At 42.8% G+C, this 25,965-nt stretch overlaps 1 protein-coding gene across 2 annotated transcripts in view; it reads left to right on the top strand.

Moving 5' to 3' along the window:
- scube1 (signal peptide, CUB domain, EGF-like 1) overlaps window positions 1–25,965 on the top strand; it is a 236,338-nt gene that overhangs the window by 32,146 nt on the left and 178,227 nt on the right. For both annotated transcript variants that reach the window (XM_051953882.1, XM_051953875.1), the window contains exon 3: window positions 1,983–2,108. In XM_051953882.1, coding sequence (XP_051809842.1) covers window positions 1,983–2,108 — 126 coding nt within the window. The remainder of the gene's footprint in view (window positions 1–1,982; window positions 2,109–25,965) is intronic.

The raw sequence follows: 25,965 nt of genomic DNA, 5'->3' as shown, positions 1-25,965 counted from the left end.
CATTATATAGTACAACAACATTGATATATTTCCAGGAGGGAAAGTCATATTTATTTTTTTCATGATAAATATCATGTGAATCACAATTGGAGTATTTTTTCTGACGTAGATTGGTATGAAATTCTCCTGGTTAAATTGTGAGCCCAAATACATAATAAGCACCATGCAAAATATCTGGTTCTTAGTTTAAAAATGTTAACATCTTAAAATCTTTAGTGGAGAGCTTAAGTGAACCCAGGCTGCATTTTAGCAATGTGTGTTTGTTTGTTTGTTTCACTGATGAAATCTGTAAGGTGTGGAGATCAGTGACTTCAGTCTCAAAATGTCTTCATTGATATCTGCTGTTAAACTCAGAGACAAACTGAAGGGCAGTTAGACAGAGTAGCAGGTGTGTAGGTGAATGCTGACAGCAATCGTGGTGTAGAATGAAATGAGAGCAGGCAGAAAGAGGAAGAGTTTGGGAGCCAGGAAGAGAGTGAAGGATGAGATGTTGAACAAGGTGGACAGACTGTGGAATTAAATGCCACAAGCAACTTCATCAATCTGACATCCTATTTGGCACAAGAAAGAGACAGAGAACAAGATGGTCCACAGACAACAACAGAGGAACGTCCGAGTCCTGGAATCGAGAAACCGAGAGCACATATACCTGCACTGTGTCATCCTTAGCACATAGGCAGGAGGAGGATGTGGGCTGGGGTCTTCCTAACTGCATGCTGGATCTCCTGCTGCTCACACGGAGGGGGAGGACTGTTTGTTTAAGTGGCTCCGCATGGCAACCACTTGCAAGCAGCTCCTGTGGAAACCTCCGCTGGCTCAGCATGGAGGTGGGGGGAGCGTCCCCAGACGAATAAACACTGAGTGACAATCTTCTCTCTTTCCTCAACCCCCTCAACCAGCTGCCCCCATTCTGATCTCCACTCTAATGCTGCAGGGGGTGCTTTTTAATGACAGCAAGAATACCTTCAACATATTGTAATAACACGCTTACCTGCCACTTAATTTAGCATCTCTAACATGTCCAGACATGAGTAATGTCTGCAGACTTGAAAGTTTCAAGGGCACTCATCTGAACCCAGCAAAGACAGGTGGCAGCCAGTATGAGCTGCTCTGAGCTCCAGCTGCTGATTAGATTTACAACTACAAGGATTATGTTATTGATCACAGACCTGCTAGATGGAAAACAAGTTGGGAGCTGATTGATGTTAATTAAAATGTTCTCTTTATTTGCCTTTGAGAAGTTTTTGGTCAAATTGTCATTTAATTCTTATTTTTAGGTCGCTGGTTTAGGAAACAAGCTGAACAGATGGAAGTTAGCCTGCAGGGCTAAACCTTACTGATCAATGATCAATTAACCCTGTTGTGTTAATGAAACTAATGTATACAAATATTGATATATAGCAGGGTTCTCGTCAGCGAATTTCAGCGTAACGGGCGTTACGCTGTTGTAACAGGCTGTTACGCTGTCAGTTTAAAAGATTACGCTGTGATTAGATTATGCTGTTATGTTGACAGATAACGCCATGTGCGTTTGTTTTTATCGACTGGGTGCCTATCTAGGTTAATTTATGTCTCCCCACCTCAGCTGTACTTTCCTGTCGATTGACCCGTTCCCGTCTAAAATTAAGAGTTGCTTTCAATCTCGGGGTTACAATTAACATGTCTCGGTTGTTTGCGTGATGCCATGTATGGTGAATAGTGACCTAAATCACGAGCATTTGGAGCATCTGCGTGACGCTCATTGGCTGACATCTGGGCCGGCCACTCGCGAGATTTAATGAAGGCAATTGCGCATGCGGGAGGACCTGCCGTTACGCTGTAAAAAAAATCCTGGTGAGAACCCTGTATAGAAGGTGTGAAATAGTAGTTTATTCTGGCATTCTTTTTTTTAAACTTGAATTTACGTAAAATGAGAGCGACACCTTGAACAATTGAAACCAACTAATGGAAGTTTCAGTAACAGAGACACTCTTCTTTTTCAGACATGGACGAATGTGAGAATGACTACAATGGAGGCTGTGTCCACGAATGCATCAACATACCAGGCAACTATAGATGCACCTGCTACGATGGATTCATGCTGGCCCATGATGGACACAACTGTCTAGGTAAGAATGGTCACACAGCAAAGTGTTTCTCTGCTGTGTGTGTTTGTGCAGCAGGGTTCCCACATTCAACTGACATGAAATTGACAGACTTTAATAACCATGGAAATGCAAAAAGTTCAAAGTTATCTGTCGTGAAGGTCTTGGTATTTACTGGCAAAAGCGTTGACTTATATGTACCTTAATATGGCACAATAGAAAGTTTTCTGGAAGCGTTGATGCTCATGAGGTTAATGAGTTGAAGCATGACACATTTCTGAGTTGTTTAAAATATGAAGCACCTTCATTTGTTTTCAAAAGGCCTATTGGAAGCCTGTCTCTGTAAATGCATGGATTCTTTTTTTTAGAGATTTCTTTTAATTTGTGTCTCTTACTGTAATTTAATGTTTATCAAAGAGTGGTGTGTTTTGAAGAATGTCTGGGAGTCATGGGATTCAGATGTATGATTGTGTGTGTTTGTGTGTGTGTGTGTGTCTTAAGCCTGTCTGGCTCAGCTTGCCTTTCTCGTTGAGTCCCTCTGTCATCGTTTGGAGGGTTTCCATGATTTGTGCTGTTTTATGCTCCTTTTCTCTGTACTGTAGGGTTGAAGAGTTCTCCTTCAGATATCTGGCTGTGTTTTATTACTGACAGATCCAGCCCATTTAGCCTCAGTGTTGTGTTATTGACTTTGTGTCAGCCAGACTAATGTTTTTTTTTGCCCTGTGCGTCACGTAGATCTACATGGATGTGCTCAAACACATTTCATCCTGGCAGTCCTCCACCGCTGACTGATGAGAACGAAATGAAATCAGAAACATGAAAAGTGTCATTTTGGATGCCCATGTGTCTTTGGTGTTATGTGTTTTGGCGTCTTCAAGTGTCGTAGTTAATTCTTTGAACCTTTGGACACATTGAGTGAGAGATTGCGTGCTAATAGCAGCAGCCAGCAGTGCAGAGGAGCTGCTGAGTTGTGGATTCACCTCACAGGAATGACTTTCAGACAGATGATATGAAGCAGGGTTAAAGGCGCTCCACCATCAGAACTGACATTTTACTTTATGCACAAATATTGCCAAATAATGAAAGCACAAACAATTCACTGCCCCTTTGCTTGATGTTAAATGAGTAAAATTTTAAGCAGTGGCTGCTCTAACAACTAATGTTTTGCAAAAGTTAAAAAGACTCATAAAGAGTAAACATTTATTTACTGTCAGCACAAATTTTATTGCCAAACCTTTTAAATACTAATCAACTAGTCTAGCTCCAGAGCATCAGACTAACTGTTTGCACTGGTGACCTAGCATTTTCATGTGCTCCTCAACGTTTGGAACATCGTTGGTCCAACATCGAAAGCACCATTGTTATCATATTTCAGTGTTTACCATGGGTGGTTTGAGGCACGTTGTGACTTAGGTGCATTCAGAGACTCATGAAGTTTAGAGAAAAAAGTGCAACCTTGGTGTTTTTTTTAATGTCCTTACAGGGCATCAAATGCAGACTACCTGCAGACACTCCCATTTGGAGATGTTCCTTATTCACTCACAACTGTCAGTAGATGGGTTTTTTTTTTTTACGGTTTACCAGTGTTCTATAAATGCCTCGTATGTGGTAGTTTCTACTAGAGATGTGCGCGACTAGTCGTTTAATCGTTTAACCGCCTACTCATTTATTAAACGTTTAGTATTTTACTAGTCGGTTAAACGCTAGTGTGCCGACCCGCTGCCGTTACGCACAGACGCAGCGGCACTTTCTGTCTCAGTGGACGACTGAACATCTTCATCAGAGGGTGAATATTCCTCTTCAGAATATGAGTAAGCCATTACTTGACAAAGTACTTTGTCAGCGTTGACCAGACCTCTCGGCATGGGGAGTTTTCTCACTTTAAAATGTGCCGTCTTGCGCTCTGATACGCTCCGACGGCGAGTCTCGTCTCCTCGGTTTTCAAACTATGTAAACTCCAAAACTTTGAATGAAAACACGCCCACAACTGATGCTCAGATTGAAGTTCCAGATGTCCGCCATCTCCTGGTGTACAGTACATGAGGCACACGATGCAATATATTTGAAGCTATGGCTTGTTATGTTCAGCAATGTTGCTTGTCGCAATATTGCGACTTTGGCACTTAAAGGGTTAAATTGCAAGTTTTCCGAACCGACTAGTTGCCAATAAAATTAGCGACGAGTCGGTTCAGAAATTAGTCGAAATTCCCATCCCTAGTTTCTACCAGGCTGCTGTGCACAGAGAAGCCCCTAGTCTTCACTTGGTTACTGCTCAGACAGGTAGGTGTTCAAAAATTAGCTTAGTGAAATAATGTGTTCTAATGTCAGATGATTTACCTCAGCTAAAACACGGTGATTTTATCTACCTTGATGTGCTGACCAGAGACACTCACATAGACCTGCTACATTTCTGATTGAAAAGGTTTAGTCGCATTTGACACACTCTTAGTCTCTCTTGAGCTCTTGTCCTGTTCTGTCTCTTAGCCTACACATTTATTGTGGCCCTAACAATCATTTTATGAAATTAAGAGATATCAGATCCTGAGAAAACAATAAAACAGTTTTATCTAGGGATTAACAATGGTATTCACATAGTTTTCAATATCACTGTAAAAAACTTTAAATTGAAATGTTAGCATTGCACCACAATGAACACTGACAGGCTGATATTGCTGTTTAAAAAGTTTAGTTTGAAAGTGTTGCTTGAAATGAATATAGTATGTTTTACGTCCAGGTTGAAGCAGTTTTCTTGTTTTGCGCAGTGATGTGTACACTTAAAAAGCATTGTATTGTATTTTATGTCAGTCTCTGCCGGTCCAATTACAGGAGACATAATGATGTGTTAATTCTACTGGAGGAGAGGCTTGATGTTCTGTTGGCTTCTTCTTGTAACTGTTGCCATCATGCACATCCATCATCATACCATTTTGCTCACAAGCTAATTTGAAGAACGCAGACATGATGTTGCTGATTGAGCAGCTTTTCAACAGCAGGAATCCAAGTGTCAGACAAGTTATAACAAGGTTTAACCTAATTCAATTATCACTTTAAAGTGTTCGCCAGTCTAGCCTTTTTTAACCCTTGCCTCAGGTTAAATTTGGTCCAGCTCTCCGTTTAAAGGGTTAGATTCTATCTGCCTATTAGTATTCCACCTAACAGGTTTCAGCAGAATAAATTAAGCTGGAGTCGAGAGACACTCGCCCAGGTTCTAACTGCCTTGCTTCCGAATGTCTCACCACTCTTATCTGATAAATGCTATCCCACCAAGCAGCCTTTCTAAGTAGTAGAATTGATCTATCATTCACATTCGTTATTGGTCAGCTTCTCTCTAAGGACTTGCATGCACTTGGTGCTATTCCTGGGTTCGTTTTAGAGGTTTGGAAAGAACTAACCTCAGGGGTAATGTTTAAACACTCTCACTTTGGACTAAGTAACCTTTAAGAACCATTGGATTGAATGCACACAATCAACTTAACTTTTTACCACTATGCAGATTTTCAGTGGTTTATAATAATTTCATTAGGCTTCTCTTTAAATGCAATAAAGCATTTTATTAAGCAAGTTTAGCAAGGGCACAGCATCAATTCATGATTAAAACAATTAATTATTTCTGATTAAAAATGATACTAAAGTAACTAAATTGAGCGTACCTGACAATCTTCTCTAATTATTAAATTTAGGAGAGAGAGCGAACAGCGTGGCCACGACCGTATCACTCGGTCTTGACTTGCGTCTGGGAGGAGTCCTCAGTTGTCCAGAGGACTCAGTACGATGTCTTCTTTGTGGACAAAAGGATCTTATCCCTCGGCAGGGGGGAGCGGAGAAGTCCTGTAAGCCAATCGTGGTCTGGCAGTTATCTCTGGAATAGGCTGGAACGTCAGTGCTTACGCCCCAGCTGTCTTCTCTGTGGTATGGTGGTGATGGAAAACCCTCGTCTGTTCAGGCTGTAGTGGGTCACTGGATCTCCCAGCCCCGGGGAGGGGAACAGCTCAGTGCTGTTGCCTCCTTTGCCTCTTCGGGTGTAGTCGGTTCTTCCCTCTATTGGTTTCTTCTGGATAACTGCAGAACCTCTTAGGACTCTCCGTTTGGCAGAGTGTGGTCTTCGCTTGTTGAACAAAGTCAGAAAAAGACTTTGCTTCCAACGATGTCCTCAGCGATCTCTGGAGCCTAAGTCCCGCATAGTCTTCCCGTCTCTAGGGCAATAGAGGAAGGTGAAGATTCTTCAGAACTCCGGCCAAGTTCCCTTTGCAGCTCTTCTTGCAGCTCCGGCGAACATCTCCCGTATAATGTCTCTGCGCTCCTGTTTTTATACTCCCTCTCCACTTCTACTAACACATACACCGTTCCACACACAATTCTACCTTTTGGTACGCCCATATCCTTGACTCATAGGTTTAAGACACAACCTTTTTCCTGTTACACACACAACAGTTGCATAGAATCATGTGTTTTACAGCAAATACATCTAACACACACACATTTCAACAGATCCTTCTGGGTTTTCCCAAACTTCCCCTTTTTCTGAGGAGGTTGCTGTGTCACTGTGGCTGCCGAGTCATGGTGATTGTTGTTTTCTGCACTTCTGCTTTCTTAAGGCCTAGACACACAAAGCCTATGAAGCCTGTACGCACACACAGAGCCTAAACAAGGATTACTTCACACAGAATCACTTCTTAAATCATTCCTCTCAATCTGAACATAATAAATCATCCAAATCATTACTTTAATCAAATCAACACTTCAAAAATGTATATATATTTCAGCAAGCATAATCATATGGTTAACTTATAGTGTTTCTTCTTAAGATCTTTATTTGTCTGCTTCAAAACCTTTGTTACCTTAGGGCCATAACAAGCCTGAGTCCTTTCTGAGAGCTCAACATCTTCATCGTACTTGACAAAAGTTATATAAAGTTGAGCCAATGCTACAGCTTCAGAGATATTTTCTGTTTCAATTTGCAGAGATGATTGAGGGGATTTGCCTCATTTTTTCCCTGGAAAACACAGTAAATGCAAAGTTGTGCCATGGAATAGCTCAGCAACGCAACTGATCGTACATGATGTACATAAATTAGTTGCATCATGTGCATATAACTAGTTTTAACCGTTGGCAATCTAATGTGTCAGTAAAATAGCTTTAGTGATGCAAATATGTAAGAATGCATTTTAATATATATTAAAGTGAAACAAGCAGACTTGATTCAAATTTTCATATTTGACAAAATGTTATTCTGATAAATTGTATCATTATCGACCTGGTAAACCTTGAAAAGGCAACTTTGAATTGAAATCGTTAGGTGTGGGGTTTATATAATTTGGCCCTTGTACATGCCATAGTAATGCTACAGCACACCTGTTATGTGAACTACAGAGAAGAAGAATGTACTCCAGCATGTGTGACCTCTGAGCTCTGAATTATGCGTTAGGAAACAGATGAATTTGAGAAATAGGGTGGAGCAATAATGGAATATCTCCATAGGGGTACAGAGGAACATTTCCAGCAACCATCACTCCTGTGTTCTAATGCTACATTGTGTTAGTTAATGGTGTTGAAAGGCTCATTGATGATTAGAAAACCCTTGTGCAGTTATGTTAGCACATGGATATAAGTGTGAATTTTCATGGAAAACATGAAATTGTCTGGGTGACCCCAAACTTTTGAATGGTAGTGTAAATGTGGTATCTTTTATCAGTTAGCTTTTTCTTACTTTTGTAAGGTTGAATACAATCTCTTTTTTCCCCAAAAAGTCTCTGTGGTTGTTGTCTTTGTTTCTGTTCTTGTATTTTGGTAGGTGCAGTTGAAAATGCAGACATAAGCTGATAGATGAAAATGCTGAACTCAGACTTCACTTTGATTTGTCTAACACTGATAAAGCCTCATAGTAGGTGTATTCCTAGTTCTTATGTGTCATAAATGTATCTGCTTAGAATTAACTGGTTAGAACCAAAAATGTTGCTTGAAAAAAACGTGCACTAATTTGCAGAGAGCCACTGTCGATGTTTTTGCTAAAGTTCAAAATAAGTTGGAATCTATTCTTTAAAGTCAGCGTCTAGTGGTCATTAAAGGAAGTGCAGCTTAATTCATTCCCACATGGGCTTTGAACTGTGGCATCTTGAATCTCACACACTGAAGCTGATGTGTGAAATCTGGTCGTACTGAGAGACATAATGGCAACAGCTGTAAAACAAAGAGACTTTTCCCTCACAATATTTTCCATGTTGGAGCAGTGGGTTGTGCCTTATTGTGTTTTGTGATGTTTACTTTCTGCTTGTGTCGTTAGCTTGCTGGTTAGCTGTTGTGTCATTCTGTGTGTTGTGGTTAAGTGAAGAATTGGAGCGTGAGATTAGTGGGACTTCACCACACGTGTTTGTGCTGCTAATTCAAACGATACCAACTAAGTCTTGTGAGAACTGTCATCACCTGCTCTTTATTGCCCGGCGAGAGGAAACCAGCCTGAGTCTGTCTTTAACCCCGAGATGGGCTTTATTAGATGTCGACTGAATGTTGCTGTAATGAAGTGTTGCTAATTAAAACCAGGTTACAGAGCAGTGTGAAATCAGACGTGTGATCTGTGTGATCACAATCAGAGCCAGTGCAGGCTATTTGCTACTTTTTCCATTCATTTTTCCATTCCTTTCTTTTCATTTTGCTTTGGTTATTTGTTTTATGATTTATTCTTTCCAATTTCTGTATTTGTATTACTTTATTTCATCCTTAGTTTTAGTCATGGCATCATTGATTTTTTTCCTTTCTGATTAATACTTCTTTCCTTCTTTCAAATTCTATCCATCCATTGCCTTATCTTTCTTCTGTGGTCTCTCTTTTCTCTTCATCTTTTCGTTCTTGTCCCTTTTCTTCTTCATTTTCTGTTTCTTTTTTCTTATTCGAACAATCAAAGCAATTCCAGCAATGTTTAATTTGTTCTTACTTCCTTGCCTTCTTCATTTTTTTACTCTTCACTACTACCTTCATACTATCATATGTCCTTTGTTTCTTTGTTCTGTTTTACTCTCTTCCATCTTGCATTTTTATTTGCTTAATTTCTACATTTCCAGAGAGATGATCTTTGTTTTTGGAAAGCTGTAACAGACTGGTGTCTTTCTCTATTATTGTAGTCTTCTGCTCTGTAGATTTTTTCCTGTATTGCCCCCCCCCCCCCCCCCCCCCAGTGTCTCCTCTGTTCTAACAGAATTTTTTTATTTTACTTTTTGCCTTTTATTGTCTCACTGCACGCTATGCTCCACCTATTTTTCCATTGTCTCTCTTTAAATTTGTCTCTTTTCTGTCTTTATCTCACCTTTTTTTCTTCTATCTTAGATAGCATTTCCTCTGTCTGCTGACTTTTTGCCTGATATCTAATTGTTTTTCTGAGACTATGTTTGTTTGTTTGAGACATTTCACAAATATGTTTCTAATCAACATATCTTTCCCATTTGTTTTATTGCCTTCCCTCTGCAGCCAACCTATATTACTTATATATTAGATTTGACAAGACTCGTAACCCTGGTTACCAATAAAATGGAGGAGAAGCTTCAAATACACACATGGACAAAATTGTTGGTACCCCTCAGTTAAAGAAGGAAAAACCCACAATTCTCACTGAAATCACTTGAAACTCACAAAAGTAACAATAAATAAAAATTTATTGAAAATTAAATAATCAAAAACAGCCATTACTTTTGAATTGTTGATTAACATAATTATTTTTAAAAACAAACTAATGAAACAGGCCTGGACAAAAATGATGGTACCTCTATAAAAGATTGAAAACTATTTGACCAGAGTGACATGATTAACTCAGGTGTGTCATTTAATTGACATCACAGGTGTTTCCAAACTCATAATCAGTCAGTCTGCCTATTTAAAGGGAGACAAGTAGTCACCCTGCTGTTTGGTGAAAAGGTGTGTACCACACTGAACATGGACAACAGAAAGCGAAGGAGAGAATTGTCCCAGGACATCCGAAAAAAAATTATAGACAAACATCTTAAAGGTAAAGGCTATAAGACCATCTCTAAACAGCTTGAAGTTCCTGTGACAACAGTGGCTCATATTATTCAGAAGTTCAAGACCCATGGGACAGTAGCCAACCTCCCTGGACGTGGCCGCAAGAGGAAAATTGATGACAAATTGAAGAGACGGATCGTTGGAATTGTATCCAAAGAGCCCAGAGCAACCTCCAAAGAAATTAAAGGTGAACTCCAAGGCCAAGGTACATCAGTGTCAGATCGCACCATTCGTCGTTGTTTGAGCCAAAGTGGACTTCATGGGAGACGACCAAGGAGGACACCACTGCTGAAAAAAACTCATAAAAAAGCAAGACTGGAATTTGCAAAAATGCATGTTGACAAGCCACAAAGCTTCTGGGAGAATGTCCTTTGGACAGATGAGACCAAACTGGAGCTTTTTGGTAAGGCACATCAACTCTATGTTCATAGACTCAAAAACCAAGCATACGAAGAAAAGAACACTGTCCCTACGGTGAAACATGGAGGAGGCTCAGTAATGTTTTGGGGCTGCTTTGCTGCATCTGGCACAGGGTGTCTTGAAAGTGTGCAAGGTACGATGAAATCTGAAGACTATCAAGGCATTCTGGAGAGAAATGTGCTGCCTAGTGTCAGAAAGCTTGGTCTCAGTCGCAGGTCATGGGTCTTCCAACAGGACAACGATCCAAAACACACAGCCAAAAACACCCAAGAATGGCTGAGAGAAAAGCGTTGGACTATTCTAAAGTGGCCTTCTATGAGCCCAGATCTGAATCCCATTGAACATATGTGGAAGGAGCTGAAACATGCCATTTGGAGAAGACACCCATCAAACCTGAGACAACTGGAGCTGTTTGCTCATGAGGAGTGGGCCAAAATACCTGTTGACAGCTGCAGAACGCTCATTGACAAATACAGAAATCGTTTAATTGCAGTGATTGCCTCAAAAGGTTGTGCAACAAAATATTAAGTTATGGGTACCATCATTTTTGTCCAGCCCTATTTCATTAGTTTGTTTTTTTTAAATAATTATGTTAATCAACAATTCAAAAGTGATGGCTGATTTTGATTATTTAATTTTCAATACATTTTTATTTATTGTTACTTTTGTGAGTTTCAAGTGATTTCAGTGAGAATTGTGGGTTTTTCCTTCTTTAACTGAGGGGTACCAACAATTTTGTCCATGTGTGTATGTTGCCAAAGGGTTGTTTTTGAACCTAAACAAAGATATTTTCCTCAGCCTAAGTACTAGTTTTGGTGCCTTAACCTAACCAAACAGCAAGTAAAAAAATAAACTCAAGTCCATCCATCCATCCATTCTCTATACACCGCTTTATCCTCATTAGGGTCGCGGGGAGTGCTGGAGCCTATCCCAGCTGACTCGGGTGAAGGCAGGGGACACCCTGGACAGGTTGCCAGTCTGTCACAGGGCTACATATACAGACAGACAATCACACTAGCATTCACACCTACGGGCAATTTAGAGTAATCAATTAACCTCAGCATATTTTTGGACTGTGGGAGGAAGCCGGAGTGCCCGGAGAAAACCCACGCATGCACAGGGAGAACATGCAAACTCCATGCAGAAAGATCCCAGGCTCAGGCCGGGACTCGAACCAGGGTAAACTCAAGTCGAAGATGTAAAAAGTTTTCTGTGAATACACAAGGATTTGCTTGAATTCACATGATGGAAATTTAGCTACGAAAATCTGAATGCATCTCTCAACAGATGTCCAAGCGCTGTCAAAAATTTGTGCCCTTGCCAACACTGAATTTTGTTGTTTTGTGTCAGTTCTTTATTGTAAGTGGATGTAGCAGTACTACATTGTACACATACATTGTTACAAGTATTGTTTTCAAAGTTACGCAAAAGTAGTGAAAGCAGTATTGTCAGTAGGATTATTTTATCTCTATCTTTACTCAGCATTTTTAAGTTACAGCTAGCTGAACTGGAGCAAAACTCTAACTACTGTACATACGTCTGTGTATTATTATGCAATCAAACAACTATACTTCTGCAAGATATCACATGTGGTAAGAGGAGCAATATGTTTTGTATCTCCTAATCTGTAAAGCTACAAATAATGTGAATATATATCATTAAATTGATGTAGTGTTGTTAAAATACAGTATTTCCTGTTGAAATGTAGTTCAGTTCAAGTGCAGGATGTGAGAAAATGAAACTATTCAAGTAATGCAAGGAAAAGTGCAAATGCCTGAAGACTTTCCTCACCCTGCAGGTAGTAGACTATCAAGCACACATTTTCTCATTCTTTTAGCACCGGCTTCTACATGTACTGTGCCACCATCTTACGCTAGTAATATTTCATATATAGAGTCTGAGAAAACCACAGCAAATGAATTCTCTTTGGGCAGCACTTGAACATACTACATTTAGGCAATGGATGGTGAACTCATATCCCTGTATCAGACGGCATCCAAGCACTTGATGGACAGCTACACATTGTTTGAGACATGTTGCCAAGACCATATTTGCCCACAGAACTTCCTCAATGTCCTCCTTTCTGCAGTGTCATGGTGACTTCTGCTTTTTGCCCTGCACACAGCTCAGAACAGCACAGATTACTTCAAGTCAAAACTCACTTAGTTACACTGAATCACTTCTTTAAATCATTTTTCTTAGCATGATCAAATAACTTATTTTAAATCATTCTCTTCTATAGCAATCATCATTTCAAGAATATATATCAGCCTATTAAAATCATTCTTGCATCAAGCATAAGCATAATCATGTGGTTAACTTATATAGTTTCTCATTTTAACTTTTCATTGGTTTGCTTAAAGCTTTTATTTAGGTGGTGGTTGCTCCTGGGATCTCAAATAACTAGGCCCCACTTGACACCCTCTCCTTGAGATCACAGGTAGCTAACACCAGGTCATTTTAAAAGATACTCATCATCCTCTGGAGCAGACAGGTCAACCACACCACCCAGCTGCGTCCGTGCATCGTCTTCAGTGGTGATGGTCACTTCCCCAGCGATCTGCAACAGTTCAGATGTGTCCTCACAGCCGCCGTTGACTTGCATCTTTACAACATCTGACAGGATTCTGTTTTCAGCATCATCCAGTTTCTTCAGGGCTCTGCCTGCCCAGAGCCTCGTTGTATTTCTCCACATAGTAACCACCCCTTTAACGTTGGCTACTCCGACGATGGGTGGTAAGCCTTGTGTGCTCGTAGCCATGGTTTCTGGTTCCTGGTTTTCTTTAATCTGGAACTGGCTCTAGCTGCTCCACTTCTTGGATTCCTCTTCTTTCAAGCAAAACTGTATTGCTATCTAAAACTTGCTTTATTATGTCAGGCTTCTCGTATTTAGCTCTTCTTAGCATGCCAACCACACTGTAGCTGTTAGCTTTCTTCACTGGTTTAGTAACCATATGGAATGACATAGAGTCCACCAGCACTAAAAGGTATTTCTCACCTCTTCTCCCTGCAACCCCCATTGGGCCTGCTACGTCCATGCAGATAGAACCCCAGGGAATAGTGCTCCGGATGGTGAGCCCGTCTACTCTTTGTCCTCGGCGTCCTGCGTTGTATCGACCACATACTTCACAGGCCCTCAGCACTTGTCGTATACGGCACTCTGGAATCAAGAGTTGCAGCTTCTCCAGCTCCCTACGGGTAGGAAGTGTGCTCACATGGCCAAGCGCTTCATGTACGACCCGCACCACTTCTTCCACGTACTTCTCTGGGACAATTTTTCTTTTAGGGGTTTGGTCCCATTCCTCGATCCCGACAGCAATTCTTCTCTTCTGGGTGAAACGATCCACCTCATCGTTTCCCAATCAGACAGCCTCCCAATCTCGTCTGGGCTCTCTGGTGCTTCAATTACTCATTTCCTTAGTGACAGTTGCCATCCTCCACAGCCGCTTCTCTGCCTCTGCAGCCGGGGTGCCTGCAGCTGATGTGGCCAACTCTATTTTTGGCCTTACTTCCTCATCTGCGTCTGAGCTCTCGCTCTGCGATGCAGCATGTCCTGTAACTCTAATTTCCTCATCTGTGTCTCTCGCAGACAGTTGCTCCATCCCTCTCCTACCAGTACAATCTGGATCTGGTACACCGGAGTGGAACCTGGGTGAAGCTTCTTCGAAGCGGACTCTCTTACCACTTCACTGATCGTTGTTTCCCCGGGCACTGGGGTTTTGGAGGATGAATCTTCTTCTCTGGTTCACCGGAGCCTCCGGCTTTTTCATCATCTTGTGGGGTGAGTTCTTCTTCTTTGTTAGGGACGAGTTCATCTTTTTCTGTTTGACTCGCGGCCATCGTCTTTGTCATCTCGAGTTGTCTGCTTCCTCAAAACCTCTCGTAGGACCGTTGAGCAGGGATGAGTGCAGACCCAATCTGGCTGCTCCGCGGTGCCTCTTTTCTGGGGTGCGCTGGTCCAAGGTCACTGCGGCTTCTTCTAGCCTGCGGTTCTCACTGTACCTCCCGTCAGGCGTGATGATCCCGAGTCTCTCGTCGGCTGATCACCCGTGCTGTGGATCCTTGGTCAGAAGGTCTCGTCCTTTTCCTTCCCCAATCTCCGCAGCTGTGGACCCTCGGTCAGAAGAGATTCGCCCTCTCTTCCCCAGTTTCCACTGGAAGGCTCTGGCGGTTGATTCTAGGTGTCGGTCTGGACCCTCAGAATCTTCTTTTGGGCACTTCTCTCTTAGTCGTAGTCGTGCCCACCCAGGGACGCCATGTCAGTCAGTATAATCTGACAGGAGTCCCTTTTTAGCATCTGTCTTAGTCGAGCCCTGCCCACCCAGGGACGCCATGTCGATCAGTATAGCCTTCTTTAACCCTTGCCTCAGGTTAAATCAGGACCAGCTCTCCGTTTAAAGGGTTAGATTCTATCTGCCTATTAGTATTCCACCTAACAGGTTTCAGCAGAATAATTAAGCTGGTGTCGAGGAATACTCGCCAAGGTCCTAACTGTCTTCTTCCAAACGTCTTACCCCTCTTACTCCAATAAATACTCTCTCACTAAGCAGCCCTCCTAAGTAGTAGAATTGATTTATTGAACACGTTTGTTAACGACAGCTTTCCTCTTAAAACTGTGGCACTTGTTGATATTCCTAGGTTCGTTTTAGAGGTTTGGATAACTAACCTCAGGGGTAATGTTTAAATAACTAGTTGGATTACAGTAACCTTTAAGAACCATTAGATTTAATGCGCACAATCAACTTAACTTTTTACCACTATGCAGAATAGGTGAATCATAATCATTTCATTAGACTTCTCTTTAAATGCAATATAGCGTTTTATTAAGCAATTATTAGCAGGGGCACAGCATTAATTCACGATTAAACAATTTAATTATTTCTGATTATTTCTAACTTAACTAAATTAAACTAAGCTGAGCGAACCTAAGAATCTTCTCTAATTAGTAAATTTAGGAGAGAGAGCGGACAGCGCGGCCAAGCTGTCACGAGCGGTCTTGACCTGCATCTAGTTGAGCCACTCGATCGACCAGTAGACTCGGTACGAAGTCTTCTTTGTGGATGGAGGGTGTTCTTCCTAGGCAGGGGGAGTGGAAAGGTCCCGATAGCCAATCGTTGGTCTGGCAGTTATCTTTAGTAGCAGCTGGAACACAAGTGCGGGCGTCTCAGCTGTCTTCTCAGTCGGATGGTGGTGGTGGAAAGCCCCCGTCTCATCAGGCTGTGGTGGGTCACTGGGTCCTCCAGCCCCTGGAGTGGAGCAGCCCTCTGCTGCTGCCTCCTGTGCCTCTCTGGATGCCATGGGTGCTTGCCTCTCTTCATCTCTTTGGACAACTGCAGACCTCTCAGGACTCTCCTTTCAGCAGAGTGTGGTCCTCGCTTGTTGAACAAAGTCAGAAAAAGACTTTGCCTCCAACGATGTTCTCAGCGAACTCTGGAGCCTAAGTCCCGCGTTGTCTTCACGTCTCTTGGGCGAAAGGTCCGGTTAAGATTCTTCAGAACTCTGGCGATGCTCCCCGGCAGCTCCGGCGAGCAGCATCTCTTGCAGCTCTGGCGAGCAGCATCTCCCCCCTCCGGGGGAGAACTCCGAATTCAGTGTCTCTGACTCTCTCTTTTATAGTGTCATCCTCTAATACACACATCTCTGGCTAGGTACGCCCCTGACACCGTCTAACTCATGCAATCAACTTGTTATCACATACATCAGTAACACAGAAGTCATGTTTTTCCAGCAAGTACACAGCATCCACCTTCCGTTGTTAACACACACACACATTGTTTGAGACATGTTGCCAAGACCATATTTGCCCACAGAACTTCCTCAATGTCCTCCTTTCTGCAGTGTCATGGTGACTTCTGCTTTTTGCCCTGCACACAGCTCAGAACAGCACAGATTAATTCAAGTCAAAACTCACTTAGTTACACTGAATCACTTCTTTAAATCATTTTTCTTAGCATGATCAAATAACTTATTTTAAATCATTCTCTTCTATAGCAATCATCATTTCCAGAATATATATCAGCCTATTAAAATCATTCTTGCATCAAGCATAAGCATAATCATGTGGTTAACTTATATAGTTTCTCATTTTAACTTTTCATTGGTTTGCTTAAAGCTTTTATTTAGGTGGTGGTTGCTCCTGGGATCTCAAATAACTAGGCCCCACTTGACACCCCCAAAATAATGTTTTCTACCTCAAAACACACAAATACAATAGGAAAGTAAATATAATAATTTGTAGAAAAGTATAATCAACAAAATAGTTCAATTCCCATATCCCAAAACTGCCTCTGAAAAATAATAAAATATGTTTTGTGCAAAAATGGCACTTCGCGGTGACGTCACGACGTCACACGCCAGCATCCCGCGCGTGACGCAACATAAACAGGAAGTCGGCTGCGGTGCTCCATTTGACAGTCTAAGATGGTAACCGGTGCGTGTATGAGTGTATGCTGGTGAAAAGTTTGTTGGAGGGAGATTATGGCGTGGAAGTTGGTTTAACGGCGGCCTAGTGTGCACCCAAGACTACCGTGGTGGAGTACAGATGTGGGTTAACCAGAGAAATGAACGGATGGACAGAGGGGAAAGGGGTAAGTGAGCATCGTGTGTGGAGATGTGTGTGCGTCCGCGTGCTTAGGGTGGCGTCGGAGTTTTACCCGCGGTTTCAGATGGGCCTGCTTCGTCACACCATCCTCCTCCTCCCGGAGGTTGACAAAGTCTTGGCAACCTGGACAAGTAGTCTGCTACCAGGTTAGACTTCCCTGAACGGTGTTGGACCACAAACTTGAAAGGCTGCAGCGAGAGGTACCAGCGTGTCCATCGGCTGTTGTGGTCCTTCATAGAGTTGATCCATGTGAGGGCTTGATGGTCAGTCTCCAGATCAAACTCTCTGCCAAGCAGGTAGTATTTCAGGCTCTCCAGAGCCCACTTGATGGCGAGACCTTCTTTCTCAACCACCGAGTACCGGGACTCTCGGGGCAGCAACTTGCGGCTCAGGTATAAGATCGGCTGCTCCGCTCCGGGCTCCCCCTGAGCGAGGACAGCTCCAAGTCCCACCTCCAAGGCGTCCACCTGCACCAGGAAGCGACGGCTGAAGTCAGGGCTGTGCAACACAGGAGAGGAACAGAGAACAGTTTTCAAAGTGCTGAAGGCTGTTTCACACTCTTCGGTCCAGGTTACTGGGTTCTTCTGGTCTTTTGTGGTCAGAGCAGTTAATGGTGCAGCAAGGGTGGCAAATTGTGGCACAAACCTTCGATATCATCCGGCCAGGTCAAGGAATGATCGTACCTCCTTTTTGGTTCGAGGGCGAGGACACTTCTGGATAGCTTCAACCTCTCCTCTTCCAAGCTGATAGCCGAGGTACCGGGTTTCCTGGCGGGCCCACTCACACTTTGCCACATTCAGGGTCAGTCCAGCAGCCTTTATCTTCTCCAGGATGGTTCTCAAGTGCTGCTCATGCTCCGTCCACGTGCTTCTGAAAATCACTACGTCGTCCAAATAAACTGCACTGAACGTTTCACAGCCCTGCAGGATTCTATCCATCAGGCGCTGGAAGGTAGCGGGGGTGCCATGCAAGCCGAAGGGCATTACTGTGAACTGGAACAGTCCTGCAGGTGTCCTGAATGCGGTGTAGGGCCGGCTGGAGGTCTCCAAGGGCACCTGCCAATAGCCCTTACACAGGTCCAGGGTGGAGATGAAGGTCGCCGAGCCAATACGATCCAGCAGGTCGTCTATCCTTGGCATCGGGTACGCATCAAACTCAGAAATGGAATTGAGTTTGCGGAAATCGATGCAGATACGCAGGGTTCCGTCCTTCTTGAAGACGATAACTACTGGACTGCACCACTCGGACGTCGATGGTTCAATGACTCCAAGCTCCAGCATTGGTAAAATGGTAAATGGACTTGCTCTTATATAGCGCTTTTCTACTCATCAGAGTACTCAAAGCGCTTTTACAACAATTGCTCCCATTCACCCAGACACACACACATTCACACACTAATGTGCAGGTTGCTAATCAACCTGCAACATCAGTCAGTATACATTCACACACCAGTGGAACAGTCACTGGTAGGCAATTCGGGGTTCAGAATCTTGCCCAAGGAAACTTCGGCATGCAGCACATGACAAGGCGAGAGCGGGAATCGAACCGCCAACCATTCGATCATTGGACGACCCGCTCTACCACCTGAGCCACAGCCGCCCCGGCATTGACTCCACCACCTTCCTGAGCTGTGCCACTAGCTGCTGAGGGACATGGTACGGGCGCTGGCGGATGGGATTGCTGTCCTTCAACTGGATCACATGCTCGATCAGGGTGGTCCTGCCAGGCTCTGCAGTGAAGAGCGATGGCAACTCTCTGAAGATCTTCAGGAGATCGGCAGCCTGGTCAGCGCAGAGGTGGGCCACAAGAGGTTCTGAGGATTCGGTCACTACAGGAACACCAGGATCCTCTTTTTCCTCCACTTTGACCTTTTGCACTAGGAGTGCGGGCTCAGGAGTTGCGGGGAAAACTTCTTTACACTCCTTCAAGAGGTTGACGTGATAGATCTGCCGGGGCTTCTTGTCCAGCTGGTGCACCTCATAAGTGACAGGTCCCACTCGTCTGGTGATGGTATATGGGCCTTGCCACTTTGCCAACAACTTGCTGCTGGAGGAGGGAAGCAGTAGAAGGACTTTCTGGCCTGGCTGGAAGTGTCTCTGTCTAGCCTGCTGGTCGTACCACCTCTTCTGCTTCTGCTGGGCCTCCTTGAGGTTCATCTCAGCCTCATCTCGGTAGCTCGACAGACGATCCCTCATTTGAAGCACATACTGGACAACATTGAAGCACATACTGGACAACACCTTGCTCACTGGACTTGGGCTCTGATGCAGTCCATGCTTTTTCCAGCAGGTCCAGGGGTCCTTGCACATCCCATCCGTACAAGAGCTCGAAAGGCGAAAATCCAGTGGAAGTCTGCGGCACCTCTCGATATGCGAAGAGAAGGAATGGCAGCCATCTGTCCCAGTCTCTCCCAGTGTCGCTCACAAACTTTTGAAGCATCCTCTTCAGCGTCTGGTTGAACCGTTCCACAAGGCCGTCGGTCTGAGGATAAGGCGTTGTTCGCAGAGCGGTTATACCCAGCTGTTTGTGAAACAACTGTAAGAGGCGAGAGGTGAAGTTAGTTCCCTGGTCCATCAAGACTTCATCAGGGATCCCCACTCTGGAGAACAGTTGGACCAGACAACGAAGAACGGCAGGAGCAGTGATGGTGTGTAATGGGAAGGCCTCGGGGTATCTGGTGGCATAGTCACACAGTACTAAAATATACTGATGGCCCCGAGCACTTTTGACCTATGGGCCCACAATGTCCATTGCTATCCTGCGAAATGGGGTGGTAATGACTGGGAGGGAATGGAGGAGAGCCCTGTCAGATCTGCGAGATGGAGCTGTTTTCTGGCAAATGGGACATGTAGCGCAATAGGTGTAAATGTCATTGTACATACCGGGCCAATAAAAACGAGAAGCAGCACGGAGGTAAGTCTTGTGACGGCCAAAATGCCCTGCCCATGGAAGTGTGTGTGCAACATGCATAACTAGCTGTCTACATGGTGCAGGAACAACAAGACGTTTCTGACCACTGCTATGGACATACAACACTCCATCATTAATCATAAACTGATCTTGCCCAGTCACATTAGCATTAGCAGTAGTTTTAACATCAACTTTTCCAAAAGAGGTTTTCAAAGTCACATCTTCCCTTTGCAGTTCAGCAATATTTTCTGGCACCTTCCACATGTCATCCACATTCAACCTTTTAATGTCAGTCATTTAGCATTAGCTGTTTCTCAAAACGTCGTTGACGCTTGGACTTTCTTGGCCCCTTGAAACCCCCCTCGCACAGGCTCTCATTAAAGTCCAGTAAGGGCTCCACACCCCGTTTAGCTTGTGACCTAGTTACCACAGGACATGAAACATTGTTTGCCACATCAACCATGTTCACATTACAGATGGCGTTAAATTCAGAGCCCTGCAAAAGACTCAAGAGCACGGGTAAGTCTGTACCAAGGACAAGATCTACAGGTAAGTTCTCCACTACAGCGACAGTCATCAGGTAAGGTTGGTCATCAATTATCACAGTTACTTCAGCTTTTGGATATGCATGACTATCACCGTGGACACAAACAATGTCAGTTTTTAGGCTGTAATCCACACAGTTCACAGGGACAAGGTCCTTCTTCACTAGGGAAGTAAAACTGCAACTATCCAACAGTGCTGTCACCTCCTGGCCATTTAGAGTCACAGTTCTAAGAGTGTGCTCCTTCAAGCCCTGTTTAACAAACAGTTCTCCCTCTGCTCGAGGTGCGTAGCAGGCACCAATGAGTTTATCCCTCCAAACTGGACACACAGAGGCTTTATGTCCCTGCTGCTGGCAGTAATAGCAAACAAGGGGCTTACTGGTTGGTTGCTGGTTCGTAGCAGAGCTGGGAGTACCTCGAGAGTCATAGCTGATCTCTCTGGTGGGCCGGTTGGGTGCAGACTGTTGAGGAGGTCGCAGAGTTGAGCTGGTGAAGTGTGGAGGACCCCCTCGGCGGGCATTCTGGTGTTGAAGTGCCAGCTTTGCTGCTGTCAGGCCGTCCTCTGGCTAGTGCTCCCTGACCCAGGTGCGGACATCTGGCGGCAGGACGCGAAGGAGTTGCTCCAGGATCACAAGCTCCCCGATTTGCTCCTTGGTGAGCTGGTCCGGTCGAATCCACCTTCGATACAGGCTCCGTGGTAGGTCTCGGTTGGAGTCTCTCCAGGAGGGACGGTGGAGGATCGGAACCGTTACCTGTATGTCTCTGGGGATATATCAAACTTGGCTAACAAGGCAGCTTTCAGTTCTGGGTACAAGTGTGCCTCATCCTCGTCCATGGCTGTATACGCTTCTAAGGCCTTCCCCGATAGAAGCGGTACGAGGCGACATGCCCACTCAGCTTCCGGCCATTTCCACGTCTTTGCAATTCTCTCAAAGCGCAATAGATAATTTTCAATATCCTCACCCATCTGATATGGTGGAATCTTCGCTCCATTGTGTATGGTCTTGGGTCTGGAGGATGTGATGCTTGGTCCAGTTCATCATTCTGCATTTGGGAAAACGTGGTTGACTCCCCTTGTGGTCTCCGTCCAGGTGCAGGTGTGGGCAATGCCATGTGGAGACTGCTTGCACCCGAGGGCCCTTCCCCCGGATCAGGAGTAGGTGGTTGTAGAGAGAGGCGGATGTTATTTATCTCAGCACGTAGACCCTGCTCCCGTTTTTGCTGGCCTTCCATAAAGTCCTTCATTAGGCCCAGGAGCTCCCCCAGAGGTTGCTGTGTGGGCTCCTCTGTTCCAAATCCATAGGACGCCAGCTCCTCCTCCTCAATATTCCGCTGTTGGGAACGTCGCTTTCGTCGGTCAGCCATCCCACTTCTGACACCACTTGTGACGTATAGGTTCCTGATGTAGCAATAAATGATGGCGTAGCCGGAATAAAGTTTTGCAATTCATTTACAAAACAAAAAAAACACAATGTTCCCAACAGAAAGTGCACTAAAACAAAAGAAAAAATGGTGTCAATATATATATACATAATATTTACAAATTTACAACATCAAGTATTCAGTTAAAATGGTTACCTTCACTGTACCAGGTCCTGGCTGCAACTGACAGCCATGGGGTTTCTGAGCCCCCTTATATACCTCTTGGCCCCACCCCTTCAGAAAATGACCCCCAAAATAATGTTTTCTACCTCAAAACACACAAATACAATAGGAAAGTAAATATAATAATTTGTAGAAAAGTATAATCAACAAAATAGTTCAATTCCCATATCCCAAAACTGCCTCTGAAAAATAATAAAATATGTTTTGTGCAAAAACGGCACTTCGCGTCACACACCAGCGTCCCGCGCGTGACGCAACATAAACAGGAAGTCGGCTGCAGTGCTCCGTTTGACAGTCTGAGATGGGAACTGGTGCGTGTATGAGTGTATGCTGGTGAAAATTTGTTGGAGGGAGATTATGGCGTGGAAGTTGGTTCAACGGCGGCCTAGTGTGCACCCAAGACTACCGTGGTGGAGTACAGATGTGGGTTAACCGGAGAAATGGACTGATGGACAGAGGGGAAAAGGGTAAGTGAGCATCGTGTGTGGAGATGTGTGTGCGTCCGCGTGCTTAGGACGGCGTCGGAGTTTTACCCGCGGTTTCAGATGGGCCTGCTCCGTCACAGTCAGTTTACACAATATGAAATTCTGATGTATTTTGCAATCTGAATACACAATTTTATCAGTGTTTATAGTGGCAGTTGATGTGACTGTTGCTTTTTAATTGTATTGTTTTGATTACTTACATTTGTTAATGCTTGGTTGTCTTTGTGCTTCATGCTTTTTCTTCAACTTTGTCTTTGTTCATTTTAGGAAGCAATAAAGAAAGTTGCTTCCTAATATGCACCAGACAGTCAGCATTTCAGAAACAAAACAAAACCAGCCAGTTTGTAAGCATAAGTGTTGAGATGACTCATAACAGAAGCCTGTGTTATACGCTTACCTTGATGTCTGCTTTATTTCTGTTTTTGTATATATTATTTTTGGATTGATGCCCTTAAATCTCACATTTAAACCCCCATAAAACCAAAAAGGAAAACAAGTTTGTTGGCAGCGGATGTGCCGTCTAGAGGATTAGGTTATTTTCAGGTATGATGCGTGTTACGTACGATCAGTACGGTGGCCGACAGGGGCAAACGGCAAAAGCGCTGCAAACACAGGAATGATCCAAAACCAAAAACTCACAAACGCATAAAACACATGCAAGAAAAATAAGCTGCAACAGAAACATGCTGCAATCACAGAAACGACGCAGAAGCAGACTTGCAAAATCACAAAACAAATGCAAACAAAAAATGCTGCAAATATATAAAAACACACACAAAACCCCAGAACTACCGCAAGAGAAAAACGCTGCAAATTCAATCCACAACGGAAGTGCACTAGGTCAATCGCTTTTGCGTTTCAAAATAAAATCTAAAAAACCAATAAACCACGTTGTTTTTTTGTTTTTCAGTTTTTAAAACCTAAATGTAGAAACGTATTATTTAACTAATGGAAAAACCACAGTGTTGGATTTTTGCTCTTGCTTTTTTTCCCCAAAATTCTTTTTATTTAATTTTAAATTTTAAAAAAACAAATATAACAATGAACAGGTTCGTAAACACAACAACATGCCCTTTTACAGAAACAAGTCCAAAGCAACCTACTACGTCATCTCTCACACTTCAATATCCTTAACATAAAACATAAAAGGTCCCCAGACACTCTCAAAAAATTGTTGTCTGCCCTTCAGCACATAAGTAATCCTTTCTCGTGGGAGGGTAGACATCATCTGTTGTCTCCACTGACGCAACGTAGGCCCATGGATCATCTTCCAACATAACGAATTGCATCTCTTTGCGTTTAACAGGCTTATATCTATAAATACTCTTTCACCTTTTGTATATATATGTTTTTCTGGGTATAAACCAAATAGGAACAGTCTAGGGTCCAACACAATGTTTTTAGCAATTACTTTCTCAATTTCACTTCGTATTCCTTCCCAGAACTGCACAGTTTTTTTTACAATACCACATACAATGAACCAGTGTTCCTCTGGATTCATTACATTTTGGACACACATCAGGACAATTCCGATCATACCTATTAAGATCTACTGGTGTTACATAAATTCTCATTAACCATTTGTACTGTATTAGTCTGAGACGTATATTAATAGATGTGGAATGTGTCAAGTTGCATGCATCTCTCCAATCTTCCTCTGACAACACCAATGACAAATCTTCTTTCCAAGCTTTAAGTCTGCTGTATGAATCTTCTGACATTTTAGACATCATGACATTATAAATCTGTGATATTATGCCTTTTTTCCGACTATCTTTTGTCATCATCTCTTCTAAAGTCGATTGAGTAGGTTTTGTTAGAACATTATTCTGATTTTTCTGTATGAAGCTTCTGAGTTGAAGATATTTAAAGAAATATTTTTTCTCTATATCGAATCTATCTTGCAACTCCTGAAAACCCATTAGTGTGTCAGATTCAGATAGGTAAAGATCTTGAATCATTTTTAATCCTTTGGTTCTCCATTGATGAAATACTGTATCATCTCTCCCAGGTACAAATAACTGATTGCCCCATAAGGGACTGAACTAAGACAAACTGTGTGGTTCTTTTAAATATTTTTTGACATCCCTCCAGACTCTAATCATATTTTTAAGTATTGGGTTTTTTGCCTGTTTCAATAGTTTTGTAATTGTATTTGAGTACAAATATAGAGGGAGTTCTAAATGCAACCCTTGGCTTTCCATTTCTACCCAGTGAGATAAATGATTTGTGTAATAAAACATCATAGATCTTAACTGTGCAGCCCAATAATATAATTGAAAGTTTGGGCATTTCAGGCCTCCACGATCGTGGAGGATATAACAGAGACAGACGTAGTCTTGGCCTTCTATTATTCCATATAAATCGTAAAAGCATCTTTTTTATTTGAGAAAAGAAGCCAGGAGGAGGTGGTAGGGGAATATTTTGAAACATATAGAGTATCTTTGGTAACGTGTTCATTTTTAATATATTAATTCTCCCAATCATAGTTATTGGTAACGACATCCATCTTTCAACTGAATTATTTAGGTCTGTGTTTATGAGACTATAGTTTGTTTCTACTATCTGTTTTAGATCTGGTAAAATTTGGATTCCCAAATACTCAAACTGTGAGACAACATTAAATTGTAATACATCTTGAATTGGATTGGCTCTCTCCTTTGCATTTAGTAACAATATTGAAGATTTAGTTTTATTTATTTTATAACCAGACATACTACTAAAAGAGTTTATTATTCCCAGAATAGTTGGTATTGACTTCTTTAAATTAGACAAAAATAAAATTACGTCATCAGCAAAAAGGGAAATTTTATGACTCGTTGGTCCAATCACAATCCCATTCAGCTGAGGGTGAGAACGTATTGCAATTGCAAATGGTTCTATTGCTAGTGTGAATAGTAGAGGGGAAAGTGAGCAACCTTGCCTACAACCCCTACGAACATTGAATGGTTTTGAAATATTTCTATTCGTCTTAACTTCGGCCGTTGGATTTCTATACAATATCTTAATCCATTTTAAAAAATTTATTCCACACCCAAATTTTTCAAGGACCTGATAAAGGTATAACCACTCTACTCTATCAAATGCCTTCTCGGCGTCTATTGACAGAAGAGCAGTGTCCGGTGCATTATTATTATAATAAATTATGTTTAATACTCTTCTTACATTATGAAAGCCCTGTCTACCCATTATGAACCCATTTTGATCTTGATCAATTATATCTGGTAAAATGTTTTGCAATCGCTGAGCTAAGACTTTAGTAATAATTTTTAAATCAGAATTTAGCAGACTAATAGGTCTAAAATTTT

The sequence above is a fragment of the Acanthochromis polyacanthus genome, chromosome 1, assembly GCF_021347895.1.
Source record: "Acanthochromis polyacanthus isolate Apoly-LR-REF ecotype Palm Island chromosome 1, KAUST_Apoly_ChrSc, whole genome shotgun sequence".
NCBI lineage: Eukaryota > Metazoa > Chordata > Actinopteri > Pomacentridae > Acanthochromis > Acanthochromis polyacanthus.
Note: the sequence above shows the minus strand (reverse complement) of the source record. Positions and strands in the feature narration are given on the sequence as shown.